The sequence below is a fragment of the Carcharhinus amblyrhynchos genome, chromosome 2 (assembly GCF_965287045.1).
Source record: "Carcharhinus amblyrhynchos chromosome 2, sCarAmb.v2.hapA, whole genome shotgun sequence".
NCBI classification, from domain to species: Eukaryota; Metazoa; Chordata; class Chondrichthyes; order Carcharhiniformes; family Carcharhinidae; genus Carcharhinus; species Carcharhinus amblyrhynchos.
The window spans coordinates 128394226-128417255 of NC_137325.1; the positions used below are offsets into that span (position 1 = coordinate 128394226).

Below are 23030 nucleotides of genomic sequence, written 5' to 3' on the forward strand. Positions count from 1 at the left end.
CTCAAGGGCAGCTATGGATCTGTGGAGAGAGAAAGGGCATTAGTCTGAAGTGCTGATTCTTCAGAACTGGGCAGAGGTCGAAATGTATTGGGTTTTATGCTGTAGGAAAAGGTTGTGGTGGGATAGGGGAGAAGTGGAATGTGATGTTTTTCTCTCCACTTTTGCTGCCAGATCTGCTGCGTTTTTCCAGCCTCTTCTGTTTTTAGTAAGGAAGTAATTAGCTGTGTGAAGCCGACGTCCTTGAAAACTGGCAGTAGCTCTGTAGTAGGCATGGTGAGTTACCAGATTTGCTTTAAGTAGTAAAATGCCGGTGCATTCGCAGAGCTCCTCCTCTGCAGAAGTAAATTCCTCTGACCCCTTAATGCTGAGAGATGAAATACATGATTGGAAAGGCACTTTGTGTAGGTTTTAAATGATATTGGATATGCATTGGTATCAACTCAACTTTCCTTGACCACACTTGTGAAAACCCTTTTCTTTCAATGTATGGCTCTTTCTTTGTGTGGCATCATAGCCAAGACTCTAGCAGGCTTCCCACTCGCCAGGCTTCTCACATCTATCCCTCAATTTAACCAGAAGCATTTTCAGCGATCCTGGGGGCCCTTATAACTTTAAAGTAATTGTACATCCGTCGGGAGCGTAATTACCTTTCCTAAATCTGCACTGCGTAGCGAACAGGCCAGTGAGGGCATTTCAGTGGATTAGTGATGAATTCGCATGATGGCATTCCTGTTCTACCGTTTTTACCCACCAGTGGGAGGAGAACTCAGCCCCAAAGACGCCATCAGTTGATGCCCATCAATGTGCACGTGTGAGTTAAAACATATGAAACATTAAATATTTCATGACTTGTAGTGTGCATGTATAATTACCTGGATTTGATATTTGTAACTGAAGAAGTCAGATACCGGTGCTATTCGTTTTTAACATGCCTCTTCTTCCCATCTTCCTACCTAAATCACAACCCTCCCCCCACCCCCCCTATTCCTCCCAGTTCAACCCTGCCATTCCTTAAATTATGGTTTTGAAACTTCAAAAGTGACACAGGATGACAGACTTGTTTTGTTTTCATCCCCCTCCACCAGGATGCTGGAAGCCAACAAATTGGTTTTCTTTTGGGAAGTTGTGGTGTTTCTGTAGCTTTAACTAGCGATGCTTGTCATAAAGGTTTGCCCAAAAGCCCAACGGGGGAGATTCTCCAGTTCAAAGGTAATTGGTTTTCATGTTTTTTAATGTGAATTTTACTATTTTTCTGTTGCTGCACTTTATTGTGATTAACTACTTGGCTCAAGTTGCTCCCATAGTGATTATAACAGCTCCATGAATAATAGATTGGACTTTTTTTAATGCCTAGTGGGATATATTCCCACAATTTAACATGACCCTGTTCTTCAGTAAACCGTAACTCTTAGTTTTAATAACTCCCCTATTTAACAAAAATAAGGTAACCAATTTTTTTTAAATTTGAAAATCGACAGGCATTATTACTTACAAATATGTTTAAAAAGTCTAGAATTTGTGCTGTGAAATGATGTATGAGCATCTGCATCAAAATCCTACGTTCGCTATTAATAGAGATATTAATCCATTTAGAACAAACATCTGAAAGCCATTATTGAAGTAGCAGAGAACTGAATTTCATATGAATAATGTATCAAGTATTTAGAAAGTTAGTAGAATCAATGAGAACGCTGTTTCTTCACCTCTGGGGCCAAGCTTCAAATTCATTCCAAACTAATGGGATCAGTGTATTCTCTTTGACTGGAGTTTTAAAGAAAATCCTTGAGTCTACATAGAAACATAGAAGATAGAAGCAGGAGGAGGTCATTGGGCCCTTCGAGCCTGCTCTGCCGTTCATTACGATCATGGCTGACATCCAACTCAATAGCCTAATCCTCCATAACCTTTGATCCCATTTGCCCAAAGCGCTATATCCAGCTGCCTCTTGAATACACTAAGCCTAAGAGCGGGATTTTCTGTATGTGTGCTATTGCCCTGCAGTGGAATCTTCTGCTCCCAGCCTTTGTGATAAGGTTCCCCGCTGCGTGCACCCCTTGCCACCGAGAAACCCACGATGGGATGCACTGTCAGCGGGACTGGAAGATCCCGCTGGCACGAGTAGCTGGAAAATTCCAATCCAGGTGTTCACTGAACACACATTCAAACACAAACACTGGAACACCTGCCATTGAACACGAGTTTTGCTTCCGTTTCTTCCATTGTCCCATGTGGTTTCTCAGACCGCTAATGCTACTGTAGTGTCTGCTACCTCCCACCGTCTGCTGCCTGCTCCCTTGTCAGCCGTCACCTGCTCGCCGTTATCTTCTCTCTTCCTCTCTCTCTCTTCACCATTCCCTCCTACTGCCTTCCGTCCACTTCAGTCAGCCCTCACTACTTTGCCGCTCTCTCTGGTCTCTCTAATCCCAGCATTCCCCTTCGCCACTCTTTCCACTCTCTTCGTCTATTCCTCAAGTGACCCCCCCCCCACCCTCTTCTCTACTCTTTTCACCGCTTCCTTCCCTCCCACCTTCCTCCTACTCTCTTTGCTGCTTCTGTCAGTTTGAGTGGGAGAGAGTGGCAGTGAGAAGTGTGGATTGCAGGAGGGGGCAAACGGGTTGGGAGGAGTGCCAAGGTAGAGAGGAAGCAGGAAATAACAGCAAAAGGAGTGTTGAAGGGAATGGCAAGTGGAAGGGAGGTGGAAGTGGGGACAACATAGGAGTTGAACACTGCGGACCGTAGAGGGAAGTACAGAACGAGAAAGAGGGAAACGGAGGGATCAGAAAGAATAGCAGAGGGAGTGGGAGGATTGGGAAATGCGAGAGAGCAGAAGCAGGAGAGAGTGATGAGTGGAGTGAATTGGAAATGGGAGAGAGCGTTGAAGGGAGTGGGGAATGGGAAATGGGAGAGAGCAGGGAGAATGGTGAGGGGAGTGGGAATGGGGAGAGAGCAGGAAGCAGGAGAGAGCAGTGAGGGGCATGGGAAACGGGAGAGAGCAGTGAAGTGAGCAGGAATGGTGAAGGAAGCTGAAGTGAGAGTTGGGGGAGGGAACAGGAAGTGGGGAATGTCAAAGAAAATGGTGAAGGGAGAGGTGATGCGAGTGAAGGCAGGAGGCAGTGAGGACAGTGTGTTTGTTTTCTCTTTGATGCTGACAGCTACCTGGGACAGCTTTGCCAGTGGCATCACGCTCTGCAACTCATTGATCTGCACAAACTATGAATATATTCTGCAATTATTAATTGAGAAAGTTAAGATCAGAATAAGTATAGCTCTGCTACTATAACATATTACATAAATTATGTATATTTTTGGAACACATTCGCTATCTCATTTGTAACGGTTCAGACTTGCTTAATGGCTGTTATCATAGCCAGTCAGAAGACTCTTTAGCAAGTGGGATTTAAAATTAAATAATTATTAAGATAATTATTGGATTTTTAAAAAATGTGTTTGAGGTCCTGCAAGTTCATATTTTATATTTGAAAGGATTAGGTGGAGGAAAGCTTATATTAATTAGAATAATTGGAAAAATATTGCCATATTAAATGCTTCAGCATTCTATCATTTATATGGACTTGGCTTTTGTCAAATATAGTCTTAAAGTTTGGTTAGTTTTATAGTTTTTTTTAAAACACAATTCTTTAATAGCTTATTTAATTTGTTCAAATGATTAAGATCTAGAAATATATATCAATAAAACAATGCATTGCAAGTAAATTTCTTGCATGTGTACAAAAATAAGGGAATGCTAGTTGAATGATTCTTTTTATTCTTTTATGAGAAAGGCAAGGCCCATCCCTAATTAACCTTCAGAATGCGGTGTTGCGAGCTGCCTTCTTGAACCACTGAAGCCCATCGGGTGTCAGTGCACCCACAGCGCTGATAGGGAGGGAGTTCCAGGTTTTTGACCTGGCGGCAGTGAAGGAATGGCGATGTAGTTTGAAGTCAAGGTGACTTTGAGGGGAACTTGCTTTCATTTGCCCGCTGCCCTTGCCCTTTGAGGTGGCTGAGGTCGTGGATTGAAAAGTGCTATTGAAGGAGGTTTGGTGACTTGTTGCAGTGCACCTTGTAGATGGCACTTGCTGCTGCTGTGGTGGAGGGAGTATGTTTGAGCTGAAGGATGGAATGCCGCTCAGATGGGCTGCTTTGCCCTGGCTTGCATACAGTTGAGTGCTGTTGAGCTGCAGTCATCCAGGCAGCGGAGAGTTCCAATACACTCCTGACTTGTGCATGAGAGATGGTGAATCAGGATGTGAGTTACACGCTTCTGAAAAATTCCCAGCCTCTGACCTGCCTTTGTACCATTTATATGGCTGGTCCAGTTAAGATTCTGATCCATGGATGTTGATGGTGAGTAATTCAGTGATGGTGACACCATTGAACGTCAAAGAGAGATGATTTGATTTTCTGTTGATAGAGATGGTCATTGCAACAGCAGTTGTAGAGATTAATCCACGTCATACTTAACAGACACCCAGCCTGAAGGCTGTCCGGGTCTTGCTGCATTCGTACACAGACTGCTTCAGTATCTGAGGAATCACGAATGGTTTAATCATCAGAGAAATTCCATCCTTCTAATCTTACGATGATCATTGACGAAGCACTGAAGATAGTTGGGCTTAGATACTAACTATGCTATGGAACTTCTGCAACAATGTCCTGAGCCTGAGATAACTGGCCTCCAACATCCATGACCATATTCCTTTGTACTAGGTATGATTCCAAGCAATGAAGAGTTTTGCCCTAATTGCCAAAGACTTGAGTTTTATAATGGGTCCTTGATGCTACACGTGGTTGAAAGCAGCCTTGATTTCAAGGACAGTCACTCTTACCTCGCCTCTTGACAACAGCTCTTTTGTCCAAGTTTGGACCAAGGCTGTAATGAGGTCGGGAACCATGTGGGTCTAGCAGAATCCAAACTGAGCATTGGTGAGCAGGTTGTTATTGTGAAAATGCCAATTTGATAGCTCTGTCAGTGGCATCTTCTGTCACTTTGCTAAGATTGAGTGTACACTGATGGGATGGTAAATAGTCAGATTTACCCTCCTCCTTGTAGAACCACAGCTATCTGAATCAATTCATGTCAACGGACCTTGTGACTTAAATCTCTGTAAAGGTTTGTGTCACTGATAGAGTTGCTAGATCACTTCACTTGGGATAGCTACGATGAGCTGACATTATTTTTTGTTATTTTGTTTTAGGTTGGCCACGGTTGCTGTGGTTTGTAACAGAATCGAAGCACCTGTCTAAGCCTCCTCGGGATTGGTTTCCTCATATCAAGGATGCAAATAATGACACTGCATACATTGAGGTGAGAGGAACTGCAAGCTAGAAACAAAATGCTTGCTAAATAATTGACTTGTTCAGTGAGTGTGCATTATGACTTGTGAATTGTATGTGCTTAAAAAGAGTAAGGTTTAATATCTTTAAGATATGTTAGGGGGGTTTATAAAGTGGTGCAAATTGCAGGATCAATTAATTGGTATTTGCCATCAAGAGGGGCATAAGAGGAAAACTACTCTTCCATCAACTAAGCAATGAATCTGTCCAACGTCATGAGCATGTTTACAAGCTAATTTTTTAATATCTTGCTGTCATGAGGACAGCATTGGTTCCAGGAGGGGAAAACTGAGGACTCCAGAATCATCACTGTGAAAATTGCAACTTAGAGTTGCAGTTATTAGTGAAGCCTATTTCAAAGTCTGACTGTCTTTGCAAGCAAAAGAGTGAAACAGTAAAGTCAGTAGCATCCTGAACTCTGAGCCAGAGGCTGGGGGTTTAAGTCCCACCCCAAGGTTTATTGCATGAAAGGTGCATCTGTTAAGTGACCAATTCTTCCAATGCACCTATGGCAGGTGGTAAAAATAGGAGGGTTTCCTAATCAACTGCCTTCAATGAATAAAAACAAAACATTACGGATGCTAGAATCTGAAACAAAAACAGGAAATGCAGGAGAAACTCAGCAGGTCTCACAGCGTCTGTGGAAAGAGAATAGAGCCAGCATTTCGGGTCTCCATACCCCTCCATCAAAGCTAAGAGCAAAGAAAATTAGAAGAGACAGATGGACTGAAGATGTTCTGCAAAACGATCACCCGGTCTGCGCTTGGTCACTCCGATGTAGAGTAGAACACCTTCGGTCCATCCGCAAGCAGGCCCAGATCTTCCTGTTGCTGGCCACTTGAGCACACCACCCTGCTGTCCTGTCCACATGTCCGTCCTTGGCCTTTTGCAATGATTCAGCGAACCCCAACACAAACTAGAGGAACAGCACCTCATCTTCCGATTGGACAGTTTACAGCCTTCTGGACTGAACATCGAATTCAACAACTTCAGAGGATGAACTCGCCCCGCCACCTTTACCCTGTTTCCATTTATTTTGTTTCATTTCTCCTTTTCATCCCATTCATCCGTTTTCACTATCCTTCATTCCCACTTCCATTTGCCACTTCTCCATTCTTGCTCTCCATCTTGCCCCCATTACACCCAGCTGTCCTTCAGGGCAACTGCCACATTTCTTTGGCAGTCCATTAAACAGCCTATACCTCTGTTCTGCCATTCACACGTTCTGATCACTTAATGGACTCTTTTAGCACTTTTCTCATCGTCCCTCATCATCATTTATTTTCCCTTTGTCTAATTACTGGCCCCCTCCCCCTCTCTCATAGTATAAAGCTCTTCTGATTCTCTTTGCCCTTAGCTCTGACAAAGAGTCATCCACTAGAAATGTTGGCTCTATTCCCCCTCCCCAGATGCTGTCAGACCTGCTCCAGCATTTTCTGTTTTTGCTTTTTAAAAAAATGTTGGGTTTTCAGACAGCTGGATTTGATGTACTCTACCTGCATAAAACATAACCAAAGATCCCAAAACCAAAGGTGCATAAAAAACAGTTGCTGAGCCAAAGATTTGAAGACTATTTATTAGCTGCTTGTGGAAATGGCTGATTTTGCAAAAACTCAAAATAAGCTATTTTAGTCCCATTGGTGTTGTGGTTTAGGGAATTATTAGGAATGATATTTGATGTTGGGGCATTTTGGACACTGTTGAACATGATTTGCATAGAAAAATAAATCTAAGGCAAAATTTGCTAATTTGCTTACCTAAAGAAAAGATTTTGGGGGTAATATACTGAGGAGCATAGAGAGACCAAAAATCATGGTCAATATGCCATTGAATACAGAGATGACAGAGTTTGCCACACAAATTATTAGCTTCAATCGACATAAAGGCTATTTATTGTTCTTCACTCTTCCTAAATTGTTCAACGTAAGGAAATAGTCAAAAGACAGTACCACAAGTGAACATTATCACCCCTCCAATTCTCTTGGTCTGTTTTTATTATTAGTACAAGACATGTAAAGATGGCAGCGTGCTAGGTGTGACTGTGACACGAATTGCACTCCTGACTCATTGTCAGGCTCTGACTCAGGCCTGTGCGTACACAGAAGGTAAGGGTTCCTTTGCGTTTTCAAACTTATTCCACTGAGTAAAGTATTGGCTGGAGTGTAATTGTGCCATCTGTAGGTGATGAGGTGCTGATGTCATTGCAATGAAGTGGTGGCCCTTTGTAATTTAGGTTGTTTCATTTTAACTTCTAATACTGTGGGGGTAAAGAGGCGAAAAGTGTGCAGAATATTTGGCTAGGTAGTGCAGCTTTTACTGATTTTGACGTTGTGTTGTTATGCTTTTGCAATGATTCTCTTTCCTCTTCCCCCTCCCCATTGCTGCTACTGTTTCCATCTCATGGTGTACATTCCGGTTATTTTTAATGTTGTTTGTTCACACACATGGAAACAGTCTCAGGTAGAGGAAATGCATAGAATATCAGTTTGGTACTTTGGTCTCATAACTTTGTTATTTTGGATCCCCATTTCTGATTGCTTCTTGCGTTAATGTTGGCTAAGATCAGGATCAGCTGCAAAGTCCCCGCCATCGATTTCCTTCCAACATTGGCTCAGCTAAGGTGTAGAGTAGCCATTTGGGCTGGACTCCAGAGGGCAACTGGTGTTGTGAAACTCAGGAGTAACACAAACCAATGCCGTTAGGAGAGGTGGAGGGGGAGGAGGAGTGGAGAGAAGGTTGACAATATAAGAAGCAGCATGAAAAACTCAGGCTTCACTCTGATCACAGCCCATGGTGTAGACCTAATTCAATAGCAGGCCAGCAGCAACTGAGTTGGCAGTGTTGGTAATGACTCACCAGTCTGTTGTTTCCATTTGTGATTGAATTTGAAGCTGAAATTACTTGCTGCCTGAACATTAGCAATCTCTAATGTGGATTTTTTTTTTAAATTTGCCATTCCTCGTGGTAATTTTAGAATGAAATTGGATGTTAACATTATGCAAGTACAGATTGTGTAATTTCTAGGTTCTACAATATAAGCCACCTTTTAACTGCAATTTTGAAAAACATTCATAGAGGTTTATAAAAATCATGTGGAGTACATGACTAGCCAAGGTCTTTTCCCCAGGGTAGGGGAGTTCAAAACTAGAGGGCATAGGCTTAAGGTGAGAGGGGAAAGATTTAAAAGGGACCTGAGGGGCAACATTTTCACACAGAGTGTGGTGCATTAATGGAATGAGATGGTAGAGGTGGGTACAATTACAACTTTTAAAGACTTTTGGACAGTTGCAGATAAGTTTTTTTGTTTTGGAGGATAATGATTTTTAAGAAGAGTTCACAATAATGTTAATGCTTCAAGAATATCATTGTGATTGATGTTTTCCTGTAGAGTTGCTCATGTTTTGTTAAACTTTATTCCTAATGTACATTTTTATTGATATGATATTCATGGATAGGAAAGGTTTAGAGGGATATGGGCCAAATGCGAGCAAATGGGACTAGTTCAGTTGAGCAAACCTGTTTGGTGTGGGTAAGTTGGGCCAAAGGGACTGTTTTTGTGCTGTATATCTTTATGACTCCACTTCTTTGGATTTGTAACATGATGTTTATTGGCACCTTTAGTGTTGACTTTAATTAAGTAATAGGTAGGATTTTCAAGTGGCATGCCCTCTCCTGGGGACTCTCAGTCCCCGTAGAATTGAAAATATTACAAGTTTGCATGAAACACAGCTGAATGATATATATTACAGACTTCATTAGTTCAGCTTTGTTCCACTCATGACTGAATCACGTTTGCTTAGTCCCTACTATTGCTAAATTTAATGAAATATTTACAGTAATCTGGTGCCACAGTGTTTTCATGAAGAATGACACACTGAGGTAAAAAAATATGTTGACTAATTCATAAACAGTAAAATTGGGATAGTTAATTTAGATTAACACTACTTCCATGGGTGGCCACTGGAACTTAACAATGGATTAGCATCATGTGCAAATGCAAAAGAACAAAGAAAATTACAGCATAAGCAGGCTTGGAGGTCCTTTGGCCCTCCAAGCCTGCACCAACCATGCTGCCCAACTGGACTAAAACCCCCTACCCTTCCAGGAACCATATCCTTCGATTCCCATTCTATTCGTGTATTTGTCCAGATGCCTCGTAAAACTCAGTATTCTATCTGCTTCCACTACCTCCCCTGGCAGCAAGTTCCAGGCACCCACCATCCTCTTTGTAAAAAAAACACTTGCCTCGTACACCCCCTTTAAACCTTGCCCCTCATACCTCAAACCTATGCCCCCTAGTAATTGGGAAAACAAACTTGTGACTATCCACACTGTCCATGTCCCTCGTAATCTTGTGAACTTCTAGCAGGTCACCTCTCGACCTCCATCTTTCCAGTGAGAACAAACCCAAGTTTCTCCAGCCTCTCCTCATACCCTCCAAAAGAGGCAACATCTCCCAAGCTGTCCACAGTGCCACCGTGCTGCCCATAAACTCCAAAACAAAAATTTAATGCTTCAAAATGAGTGGGATAAATCCAGAAAAAGTGCATATGTCTTTCGAAAATCGATGATAAATAAATAGGCTTGACAAATGTTTGAAGTCCTTGGCAAGTTTATACAGAAGGCCTCGGGTTTTTTCCTAGTATGCACAGAGTTGCGTGCACCCAGAGGGACAACATGATAAATGCCCTTGACGTGGAAAGGGAAGGTAGAGCCGAGCTACCACTCAGTGGCCAAAGCTGAACGTGCAGCTATGGAGATGCCCCGTTGCCTCTGTGGGTGTCAGATTGGCCTGGTGATTATTGAGAAATGAAATTGAATACAGAGCCCAGCACCATACTAAATAGGAAACCAACACACAGGCAAATTATTCCCATTAATCTAATTCTCTTACCAGAAAGCCACCTTCTAAAATTCTGTGTGTTGATCCTCCCTGGTGGTGGAGGGAGATTCGCATGCAAACAGTTGAGTGTGCGGGGGGATTTTGGAGGAATCTTTACTACATTAGGAAATGTGAGAAATTTTATTTCCATTAGGCATCAGAACATTTACTCTCGTTTTAATTGGAGAGCTGCGTTTTAATGTTTATGTTCTAGAGCCTTATCCTGGAAGATTCTCGTTAAGGACTAACAAATAATGAGGTGAAGTGTTATGGAAGTTTCTGTTTTTGTATGGGAGTAGTCCTCTCTGGTTGATATGCTGGCATTGTGCTTGTTCCCTGCCAGGAAAAACAAATCTAATCCTAACTTTATGACTGAGTTAGCCAGTCTCATTTGGAAAGACAAGAAAGCTGCTTCACTTGTTCCTCAGTGTTCCCGGGCAGATAAAAGGGAAGAATTGCTGGTCATTGAGAGACCTTTCTTGCTTTGGATATCTGCCAATGGATTGGAATAAAAACTAGGTGACCATTGGTTGTTAAAGGAATCATCATTGAATCATAATCCTGGGGAAATGATGTTCAGCTTCAAACTTAAGGGGGGCACAGTGTGTTGGGGGGGGAATCCTCCCAAAATAATTGTAAGTGCCAAATTTGCAAAAAAACTGGAGGAACTCCCACTGATCTTTTTTTTAGCGTGATTTTCAGAATGAATCTCCCATGCTCAACAGCGCAGAGTGCCCTAAAGTGATTCACTCTGAAAATCAGTGGGCAGAGCCTATCCCTACCTCAGAGGCCAGGAGCATAGCGCTGAGTGGGCCATTGCGCATGCACCGATCTGTCAGTGCTGGGATCAGCACATGCGCTGTGGCCACACCGCCCCCCCCCCCCAGCTGCCGGTCTGCCCAATCACTGGCCAGCTCAGTGACCACCCATCGCTGGCTGTCTGACACCCCAACCCCCGATTGCTGTCTTCCCAAACCTCACCGGCCAGTCCCCATGTCTTCCCCAACCTCCCCACCCCTGATCCCTGTCAGCCCCAATTTCACCCCCCCGTCCCCGCCCCTCAATCTGGATGGTTAATCCTGATCAACCACCTCCCTTCCTCTGCTACTGATCCACCGATCGCTGTGCAGAATGGCAGTGGGACCCCCCCAGCCCTTACCGATCAGACCACCACCGTCCCCTCCCCCCCCAGCCCTTACCGATCAGACCCCCCACCCCCCACCCCAAAAAATTAGGCCATGCCTCAATAGGCCCCACTCCTTTTGCACTGCCCAATACTTGGTGGGCAGTGCCAGGGGTCCAGGCTGGCACTGCCCAGGGGGCACACCCTCTTACCCTTGACATCCTAGGGGCACCTCCGTGGCCTCTGTTCCCTCCAGTGGGGTTGGGCTGCCTGTTCCCTATTAGTTGGGAGCTGTTGTAAGCCCCGCTGGAGGGAGCCACTCCCAATGGGGGGGGGCGCGGAGACGGTGGCAGGCCCGGAGACTTCAGCCCCAGGACCGCTAATGGGATTCACGTTTAAATACGGAATCGGCTCTGGCACAAAACTGATAACTGCTAAAAACTTGGAGCCGGAGATGTGCGGAGGCCATGGTGCCCAGCGGGGAGCCAGCTAAATGACTTCCGTTAATGTCTTCTGGTCCATTGCAGGCTGGGAGAATCGCCCCCAAAGAGTGACCATTTAGAACAAAGAACAGTGTAGCACAGGAACTTTGGCTCCCCAAGCCTGCGCCGGTCACATTGTCCTATCTAAACCAACTGCTTATATCCCTCTATTCCCTGCTTGTTCATATGTCTATCAAGATAAGACTCTAATGTAACTGCCTCAACCACCTCACTTGGCATTCCAGGTGCCCACCACCCTCTGTGTAAAAAAAAACTCCACCCTCATGTCTCCACTGAATCTTTCCCCCCATTACCTTGAACCTGTGCCCCTTGTAATTGTCATTTCTGCCCTGGGGAAAAAGCCTCCAACTGTTCACCCTATCTCTACCCCTCATAATTTTATAAACTTCTATCAGGTCACTCCTCAGCCTCCGCCTTTCCAGGGAGAACAATCCCAGTTTATTCAATTAACTAAGAACCAAATAACTGCAGTCTCTGAATGTGTTTCTCCACTGAGGAGAGGATGGGTATTGAGAGACAATTAGAGGGGAAAGCAAATAGATTAAGAATTAACGTTTAGATTTGAAATGAAACTGAGAGGAATATACCCTCTGCTATTTTCCCTTTAAAATCATCATTTTAACTGAGAAAGTCTCGTCTATTTTAAACAGCGGAAACCATTGTGAATGTATTGGATTTTAAGAAAGATGTTGGCTTGTGGCATGGTATTCTTACGGTAAGGTATTTTTCTATATTCATATTTCTACATTAACAGCATACGTAAGATATAAAACTGTGTTCAGCAGGTGAACTCATTGGAAGGCTCCTACCAGAAGAGTGTGGAGCTTTTTTCTGTAAAAAGTCTGACAACACCAGGTTTTAGTCCAACCTATTTATTTGATAATATACTCACAAGCTTTCGAGGGGACTGCCTCTTCGTCAGGTGAATGGAGAGTTCTGGCCTCAGACAGAGCATATAAAGCACAGACAGTTTAGAGATTACTAAACTGTCTGTGCTTTATATGCTCTGTCTGAGGCCAGAACTCTCCATTCACCTTACGAAGAGGCAGTCCCCTCGAAAGCTTGTGAGTATATTATCAAATAAATAGGTTGGACTAAAACCTGGTGTTGTCAGACTTTTTACTGTGTTTACGCCAGTCCAACGCCGGCATACCCACATCATGAGCTTTTTTCTGACAGAGTTTTGAGAACATGAGGTTTTCAGAAGAGTAATCAGGTCTGTCAGCCCTTCACATTGAAACATGGGAGCAGGAGTAGGCCATTTGGCCCATTGAGCCTGCTGCACCATTCAGTTAGATGTTGGCTGATCGTCTACTTCAGCGCCACTTCCCCCTGCTAACCTTATATTCCTTGATGCAATTTGTATCTAGGAATCTATCAATTTCTGTCTTGAACATGCTCAATAATTGAACTCCCACAGCCTTCTGGGCTAGAAAATTCCAAAGATTCACCATCCGGCTCTAAGTAAAGAAATTCCTCCTCATCTCGGTCTTTAAATGACCTCCGTGGCAATCTGAGACTCGGTTCCCTGGTTCTTGACTCACCATTTACAGGAAACATCCTATGTGCGTCTATCATATCTCACATACCCTGCAAGAATTTTGTAAGTTTCGGTGAGATCATCCCTCATATTTCAAAACTCCAGAGACTACAGGCCTTGTTTCCTCAATCTGTCCTCATAAAACAATTCCATCATTCCAGGGATTGGTCTGTTGCACGTCCATTGCTTTGCTTCTATGGCAAGTACATCCTTGCTTATATTTTTAGACCAAAACTGCACGAAATACTCTAGATGTGCTCTTGCCAAGGCTGTGTAGAGTTGTGGCCCGACATCTTTACTCATAACCAAATCTCCTTGCAATGAAGGCGAACATATTATTTGCCTTTGTAATTGCTTGCTGCACCTTTGTGCCAGCTTTTAGTGACAAATGAACAAGTCGCTTTGGGCACCAATACTTCCAACATCTCACCATTTAAGAAATGCACCATCTTTCTGTTTTTTTCCACCAAAGTGGATAACATTTTTTCACATCATAGTTCATCTGACATGCTCTTCCTTATTTATTTAGCCTGTCCGAATCACCTTGAAGCCTCTTTGCATCCTCCTCACAATTTACATTCCCATCTAGCAAATTTTGAGCTATTATAGTTTGCCCCCACATCCAAATCATTTTATAGATTGTGAACAACGATGGCTCCAGCACTGACCCTTTTGGTACCCTATTAGTAACAGCCTGCCATCCTAAGAATGACCTGTTTATTCTTACTCTCCTCTTTCTGTCTGTTAACCAATGGTCAGTCCATACCAGTATATTACCCCCAATCCTGTGTGCTTTAATTTTATCTACTAACCTGTGTGGGACTTTCTCAAAAGGCTTCTAAAAATTCAAAATTCAGAATATCCACTGTCATTCTTGTAACTACGCTACAAGTACCATCCTCAAAAAATTCCCAACAGGTTTGTCAAACATGACTACCCTCTCATAAATCTATGTTGACTCTGCCCAATCATATCATTACCTTCTAAGTGTCCAGTTATCACATGTTTTTTCTCTACTACTGACATCAAACCAAATGATCCATAGATCTCCGTTTTCTCTCTCCCTCCTTGTTAAATAATGCAGTTGCATTTGCTATTTTCCAGTCTACATCCCAGAATCTGTAGAAGTTTCGAAGGTAACTGTTATAATTCAGGTCAGAAACTCCAAAATGTTTTATGAAGCCTGCCTGGATCATAGATTTTGCACTTTAAATTTTGGCACGGGTGAGCATGGTATGTTTCACCTCAAGTATGATTCCAATGACCCATTAGGGAGCTTTTATCAAACAAAGTTTATTTAGGAATATAGTTAACATGTATGGAAAGAAAATTAGCAATAAGTTTTATCAATTATAATCAAGACAGAAACAACAATGATAATGTATAACCCTTAACAAATATATCTAAGATGTTCCAATCAAACAAAACCCCCTTTAGACAAAAAACCCTTTGCACAGGTTTAATGCAGCAATGCCATGTGATACTGGGATTGAATCCTTTGGTTGGAGAATTGAAATCCTGATTTCCCGGTCTTGTAACTTCTAGCAACCCCCTGAATACACTCTGAACAGTTTGAAGTCAGAACAACTTCCCAGAACACCAGGGAAAGACTCTGGTCAAGCCACCAACAGCAGATGTTCTAATCCAGGAAGGGAAGAAGCCTTGCTTTCAGCTAACCAGCAGAATTTCCAAAATCAGAGACACAAAGTAGTTGTTTAGTTTCTCCCTTACAAGTTATTTCCTTTGACCAGGTGCAACCTGTAACTTTTTTTGTTAGCCTCAGTTGACTCATCTCCTCAAGTAATGTGTGGTTGTTGTAAACCATTTAATACTTCTTGAAATATCAGTCATTGCCTGTCAGACCTTCAGTGTGTTTTTCCAAATCCATGATAGCCAATCTGCCCCTCGCACTTTCATGCTTCTCTTTGTTCAAGTTTAAGACCCTAGTTTCTGAACTATTATCACTTTCAGGCCACCTCCCATGTCTTCAGTTCTACCATCTTTTCCTGTCAGCATTTTCTTCTTACAAGTATATTATTTTCTGAGGCAATTAATATCACCTTTGAATTTATGTAAGTAACCTTTACTCATTAAAAAAAATGACAGAACAAAAGAGGACCAAATGTCCTCATCCTGTGCTTATATGTTCTGTGGCCTTGAATGATTATAGGTTTGGTTTTATCATTGCAAAACAATTGCTCTGATTTTTCTAGCTCTCCAGTCATTGCTGTAACTCAGTTACAGTTATCATATTGTACATTTTAAATGGTAAACACATTTCTTTGTCTTCAGATTTTCATAAATGTCAATATTCATTTGCTTCATTAAGTTTGATCTTTGGCCATCCATCTGGGTTTCAATTGAGTCATAGATAGGAACACTTAGAATCATGTGTCACTGGCTGAGAGGTAAACTGAAGAGAATTCACAGTGGCTGTTTCACACGAGAAGGTTGTGTTCTCCATATATAATTTTTCAGTAGATGCCATACTATTTTTTTAAAAAAGGAAAGTGTAGGAATGAAGGTTTAAAAGATTCCATTTCTCAGTTGCGTGCAGTCAGCTCACCTTTCCCTGTGTTCCAGAAGTGATGCATTGCTCATAAAGCACTTTTAAGCATTTACAGTGCATCATTTTAACATGGAAACGATTGATGTGCACAATGAGCAATATTGAAGCTTAATGACTGTTGTTATGCACTGTCAGGTTGCTCGCTGCACACACTTACATCTCTTACTCGTCTCTTGTGTTCCCAGACTGTTAAGTCCCAGAATTGAAAGTAGCTTTATTGGAGAATATAGGGGACGGCATAAACTTTTGAAGCGGTGGACTTGCCCTATTACAATATGAGCTGCAGCTTGGCATATAGTTAGTTTAATTGTAAAAGTGCAGCTCCCACTCAAGCCCAGTTGGTGAGAGAGTTCATCTATTTGGAGATTAGCTATGCGGATATTAAATCTTGTAATTTTCAGGGAAAAATGGATAGAAGTAATTTTATTTAGCAATGAAATAAGCTGGGAAGAAAAATACAATATATAGTGTCCTCTGCTTGTGATCTAGGCCAATGACATGACATATTTTGGCTTGTGTTTTTTTTGGAAAGCACAGATGTCAAGTGGCTGCCGATAAAACAGACCCACTTCTATCACTGTTTCATTACACTGAATTACTCCAGCTAAGCATTCTTAATCATTATAATGCTGATGACAATTTGCAAGTACTTAACATTTGTGCCGAGAATGGTGATTTAGTATAATTATGATAAACTGTATTTCAAATCAAATGCATATTTATGAAAGAAAAATGGTTATCGACTATTTCTCAGTGCAGTGTTTTCTTATTGTAATTTACTTTCCCTCAGAGCGTTATGAACATGATGCATGTTATCAGTATTCCATATTCATTAATGAAGGTGAACCCCCTTTCGTGGATACAAAAAGTTTATGCATATAAGGGTAAGTACTGATAAATATGTAGAAGGCACTTTTAAGGAAAACGTATGATTGCGTATTATTCCCATGTTTTCACTGATAAGAGTCTGAGTACGTCTTTTAATTTTGATTGTTAATGTAACAAAATTGCATTCTAATCAAATCTGCATAAGAGTGCTAAGATTTGGGTTTTATTTTAAAATTAAGGGTGAATTCGGAGAGAATGATTTAATGATATGTAATTCCAGCTAAAGTGGCATGTGTGAAGTCTAGAGACATGCATTGGGCCTTGGTGGCACACAGAGACCAGCGAGACATTAACCTCACTTCACTACGGATGCTAATTGTGGCAGATGGAGCCAATCCTTGTAAGCAGCTACCTCTTTCATTAATCCTTTGTTTTAACAAAATGCAGCATAAATTGTTCAATATGTAATTTGGAACATTTTAACCCCAGTGCAGTATTTAAAGTAATGAAAAGGACGTTTTTGAGAGCAGTTCAGAATAGCCATCTATGACTTACAACGCTTTATCCCTTGCATGGGAATAGGAAGTACGAATAACATACTGCACTTAACTGCAGAAATCTCTAAATTTGCAAAGTACAATTAATCCAGGTAATTGCAGACCAATGAGTCTTACATTAGTGGTAGGGGAATTATTGGAGAGGATTCTTCAAGACAGCATTTATTCCCACTTGGAAATAAATGGACATGGAGAGGCAACATGGTTTTGTGAAGGGGCGGTTGTGTCTCACGAACTTGATCGAGTTTTTTGAGGAAGTGACGAAGATGATTGATGAGGGTAGGGCAGTCGATGTTGTCTACATGGGCTTCAGTAAGGCCTTTGACAAGGTCCCTCATGGCAGACTGGTGCAGAAGGTAAAGTTGCATTGGATCAGAGAGGAGTTGGCAATGTGGATGCAAAACTGGTTTGGTCAAAGAAGACAGAGGGCAGCAAGTGGAAGGATGCGTTTCTGAACAGAGGGCGGTGACAAGAGGTTTTCCTCAGGGATCAGTGCTGGGACCTTTACTGTTTGTAATGTATATAAATGATTTGGAGGAAAATGTAACTGGATTGATTAGTAAGTTTGTGAACGACACAAAGGTTTGTGGATTTGTGGATAGCGATGAGGACCATCAGAGGATACAGCAGGGTATGGATCAGTTGGAGACTTGGACGGAGAGATAGCAGATGGAGTTTAGTCCGGACAAATGTGAGGTAATGCATTTTGGAAGGTCTAATACAGGTAGGAAATATACAGTAAATGACAGAACCCTTAAGCAAAGGGATCTGGATGTACAGGTACACAGATCATTGAAAGTGGCAATGCAGGTGGAGAAGATAGTCAGGAAGTCACATGGCATGCTTGCCTTCATCAGCCGGGGCATTGAGTTTAAAAATTGGCAAGTCATGTTGCAGCTTTATAAAACCTTATTTAGGCAGCATTTAGAATATAGTGTTTAATTCTGGTCGCCTCCTCGGATGTGGAGGCTTTGGAGAGGGTACAGAAAAGATTTACCAGGATGTTGCCTGGTATGGAAGGCATTAGCTATGAAGAGAGGTTGGAGAAACTTGGTTTGTTCTCACTGGAGTGATGGACGTTGAGGGGAGACCTGATAGAAGTCTACAAAATTATGAGAGGCATGGAAAGAATGGATAGTCAGAAGCTTTTTCCCAGAGTGGAACAATCAATTACTGGGGAATTTCAAAATGAATCTCTCACATTCTGTGAACTGCAGAGTGCAATGACAGGAATATTATTAAAATTAGGGGATGGAGTCTATTCCTGCTAGAGGTCGGCAGCATAGCGCTGAGCGGGCCACTGCACATTTGCCGATCTGTCAATGCCAAGATTGGCACATGCACAGTAGCCTGCACTGCCAGCATCCCAATCTTGGCCAGCCTCACAACCTCACATCACTAGCCGTGACTGCACCCACCACCCCCCCCCCCAATCACCCGATCACTGGCTTCCCCCGGTTCCAATCTCCTGATTACCCCCACCCCCCGATGGCCACCCCCAATTGCTGACCTCCCTTCCTCTGTTACCATCAAGTTCAGAGTGGCAGTGGGGCCCCCCCATGATCTACGCCTCTAGGTCCTGCCTTTAACACTGCCTGATGCCCTTTGGGCAGTGCCACTTTGCCCCTCAACCAGTGCCAAGGGGAAAGGCAGGCACTGCCAAGCTGGCAATGTCCACAGGTTACCCCCTTTGCCTCTGACGTCCTGGGGTGCCACCACGGTCCCTGTTCACTCCAGCGGGGTCAGACCATTGGCTCCCCCAAGTGGGAAGCTACTGCAAACCCCCCCTGGAGTGAAACAGCCCTGAACTGACCATGCTGGAAATTCGATGGCCCAAGACACTCACAGGCTATGGTGCCCAGCAGGGAGTCCACCAAACGTCCTCCACTTGAGTCTCCCGGCTGGGCTGGGAGAATCAGTGTTGGGGACCACAGTGCGCTCCACACACGTTCCCACTTGTAGCGATGGTATTACCACTCTGTCCTGCCATAGCTGGCCTACCTTATTTATTTGGTTCCTTTTACTAAATTAGTAACTAGTTACATAAAGTAATGCCACACTTTATAGCCTCATAACTTGCAGATGAGACAATGCCAGCTGCTGGAAATAAAACAAAAGAACAGATAGCAACTCTTACTTCCTCCTCTGTACTAAATTCCCACTTGCATTAAATTCCCAATTTACCTCATAGAGCAATGGAGATAGATGTTGGTAGGCAGTAGGTACTGCACTTCCACCATGGCACCTGATCTTATGCTTTTCTCCCCAAGTGGAGGGGTGTGTGTGTGGTCTGTGTGAGTGAGTACGTGATAGGAAGGTCCATGGGAAAGGCCCCAGACTGCCTGAATCTTTATTTCAGCTGTGGGTGCAAGTCATAAATCACAAGTTATGATTGAAGTTGTACGAAGGGAACTATTGCCTCAGAGTTAAGGGATTTATTTCCAGCAATAAACCATGGTGAAGCGAGGAATCCTGTTTCAAGTGAGTTGACTCTTTTTGATATGAATTTAGTCATGCAAGAATTATAATGAAAGCTGTAGTTGCTTTCACCATTGGAACTGTTGTGCGTATTTCAACTTCTGCAAATAATCCCCGCATTGTAAAGGTAATTTCAGTGCAATTTCCTAACATTTAGTTATTTCTTAGTAAACAGAAAAATACATGAATGGACCTTGCATGAAGAAATATAGATCAGTCCCAAAATTTACAGAAGTGTTATTCTAATATTTTATGATTGTTTTGTTCATTAGGGTCCATTTCTTCCTGTGATGCATTCCTTAATGTCTTCCAAAGCAAAGGATTGCGTCCTGAAGTAATATGTCCTTGTGCCAGTTCACCAGAAGCTCTTACTGTAGCTATCCGCAGGTAAGGCATTGAGTTGTTTGAAGTGCACAGTAGTAAGTGAGGAGGTAGGATTTTTTTTCTCTGTATTGGTGCAACCAGAAGTGTTTTGATGACAAAATTAATGCAGGATGAATACGTAGTTGTCAATTGACAAGCCAATTCCAATGTTCGCTTCATTTTAGTTCGTTATTAATCCTCCTAATACCCTCCTCCTTCATCCTGCCTGGCCCCAAACTGTCTGTCTAGCCCGAGGATCTGAACTGCAGATGTCTTCACAGCTGCTGTCAGTTTGCTTCTGAATCGAGCAGAAGAAGACATATTTCACATTTGCCAACATCGCTTGACAAACAAAAAAGATCAATGTGGTATTTGGTAAAGCTGAATGCAATATTCAGCCCTGCGTTCCATAAAGACCTGCAAGAAACTCTTTTCCCCTGGGTGTCATGATGACAAGTGTGGAAAAGTTGGAAACTGTAGTGGTGTATTCAGTATTCCAAGCACCAAAATAAAAATTGGAGTCCTCCCAACCAAGCAATTAGAATTGAGCAATTATTCTTTCCTTGTAGAAAAGAAATTGATATTTCTCCCCTCTGTGATAGAGCACTCATCCTAAGTGCGTTCCACCAGGGTTTGACGGCAGCAGAGGGATTATAATTCAGAATGTCCTCTGAGACTTGGATTTATACTCAAGACTTCGAATTAGGTGCTAAATGCTTACTAAAGAATACAATTTTCTTTTGATGTGGTGAACAAGAACAGTGTTGCTTTCTTTTTTGTTCATGTGAGAACTGATAACTAGACAATATTCTTCTGTACCTCATTCTTTGAAATTTGATAGAATTTTAACTGTGTGAATATATATGTTAGGCCGACAGATGATACCAACCAGCCACCAGGTCGAGGTGTGCTCTCGATGCACGGCCTGAGTTATGGGGTGATAAGAGTGGACTCTGAAGAAAAACTGTCAGTCCTGACTGTCCAAGATGTTGGACTTGTGATGCCTGGAGGTATAGCTTAATGGAATAAATGTATTTTGCTTCTCATTTCATCAGTTCAACACTGAGATACAATTGATCTCTTTTAAATCAATTGCACTTGCGTTGTTTCTTTTGATAATATCTCAGTGAATTGTTAAAAGAAGTTTTTAAAATATGGCGCACGTGTGTCAAACGTAATAAGAATTTTCAGTGCCCTTGATCTTTAAATGTGGCTTCTTGAATCCAGTTCCATGTTAATTAAATTTGATCATTAGATTTTTATTTATTTCCGTTGTTGAGATCTATTGCTGTTAGATTTGAGGGTATCCTAAAATAGAGGAAGATAACTTGTAACACTGGTTCTTAACTGTTTATTTTCCAATTTGGTATAATATGAGGAAAGATATACAAACCAGTGAGGAAAGGTGTGTCTTGTTGTAATCATTCAAATAAAAGAATATTTGTTAACTTGTAAAAACAAAGGTACACTTAACAACAATGACAGCCATGCATGCATGAATGTTGTCCTAAAGCACCATTCAATGCAGTTTAACTCTTAGTTAAATCCAGCAATAATTATCACCAATTAGTTTTATCTTTGATTTTGGGTTACGTATTTTGACCCTGGCAGTGGCAGAGGGGCACATGAGCACAGCACTTGCCTCCTTGTCCCTCTTGGAGTACATGGTCCCAGGCCCACATTTGTCAGGACCTGCATCAAAGCCCACCTGCTGGGCACTATCTGTAACCCCCGTGACTTGCCTGGGTTTGCAAAACCTCACTTACTGTACTGTCTGGAGACAATACACATCTCTTTAAACTGTGATCAGTGCTCCTACCACTCACATTGTCAGCCACTTCAGGTCTTGAACAGCAGGTTAGGTGTAAGGATTCGCATTCTAATCAGTAATCTCTAAACTGTCTGTGCTTTATATGCTCTGTCTGAGGCCAGAACTCTCCATTCACCTGACAAAGAGGGAAACCCCTCGAAAGCTTGTGAGAATATTATCAAATAAATAGGTTGGACTAAAACCTGGTGTTGTCAGACTTTTTACTGTGTTTACGCCAGTCCAACGCCGGCATACCCACATCATGACTTCCCGCTGAGGGCAGGGGGTGCATCATGGAAGGCCACTGAATTAGGTTTACAGCTCACTAACTACATTACAATGAGCAGCTTTGCACAGTCACCATGTCTCCGCCTGCTTTGGGCGGGAACCTGTTTGGAGCTGACGGGGTGGAATGGGAATGCTGTGATGGGTTTGACACCTAGCAGGGAATCCCATTTTAGGCCTGCCGCCCAATTTAATGGGATTTCCACTAGGGGCAAGCGGGCCGTGAAAATTCCCAGCCTTTATTTTACCCAAGCTTCTTTCATCTTTAGTTTATCCAATTCTTAAATCTTCACTTTGTTCAAGCTTCTTGGCGTAGTAGAGATTTTTCTGTAGGTTGTTTTGAAGTACAGTTACTATGTTAGCGTGACAATAACGTGAGAGTGAAGTTGTAGTCATCAATCTCTATTTGGAAAACTGAAGATGTAACTTGATTCATATTTATTTTACAGTGTTCAAGTGCAGAGATTACCAAAAAACTAAACATTGACTTTATTCCAACAATTTTTCACACAATACAAACGCAGATTTTGTTTGCCTTTGTACCCTCATACAACACAATTAGGGTAACAATGTCCTACCTGATGCTACATAGAATTGCATAGAAATTACAAACTGGGCACTCAACTTAACCAGCCCATACTATTAATTCAGACATTTGAAATGCCTCTTATCTGACTTTCTTCTTCAATGACAACTCTTAGTTCCATGTTTATTTCTTCATAATGGCACAGGTGTTGTAGCACAGGAATAACAGG

General features: G+C 42.3%; 1 protein-coding gene across 6 annotated transcripts in view; it reads left to right on the top strand.

Annotated features, from left to right (window-relative positions):
* The window catches only part of LOC145358519 (disco-interacting protein 2 homolog C), a 571331-nt gene that overhangs the window by 419378 nt on the left and 128923 nt on the right, over positions 1-23030 (top strand). For 5 of the 6 annotated variants that reach the window (XM_080212647.1, XM_080212672.1, XM_080212664.1 and 2 more), the window contains 8 exons: positions 1086-1209; positions 5199-5308; positions 7340-7442; positions 12496-12560; positions 16745-16838; positions 17063-17182; positions 20090-20204; positions 21051-21190. In XM_080212647.1, coding sequence (XP_080068773.1) covers positions 1086-1209; positions 5199-5308; positions 7340-7442; positions 12496-12560; positions 16745-16838; positions 17063-17182; positions 20090-20204; positions 21051-21190 — 871 coding nt within the window. Of the gene's footprint in view, positions 1-754; positions 812-1085; positions 1210-5198; positions 5309-7339; positions 7443-12495; positions 12561-16744; positions 16839-17062; positions 17183-20089; positions 20205-21050; positions 21191-23030 lie in introns of all 6 variants that reach the window. The other variant, XM_080212655.1, reaches the window with a different exon arrangement.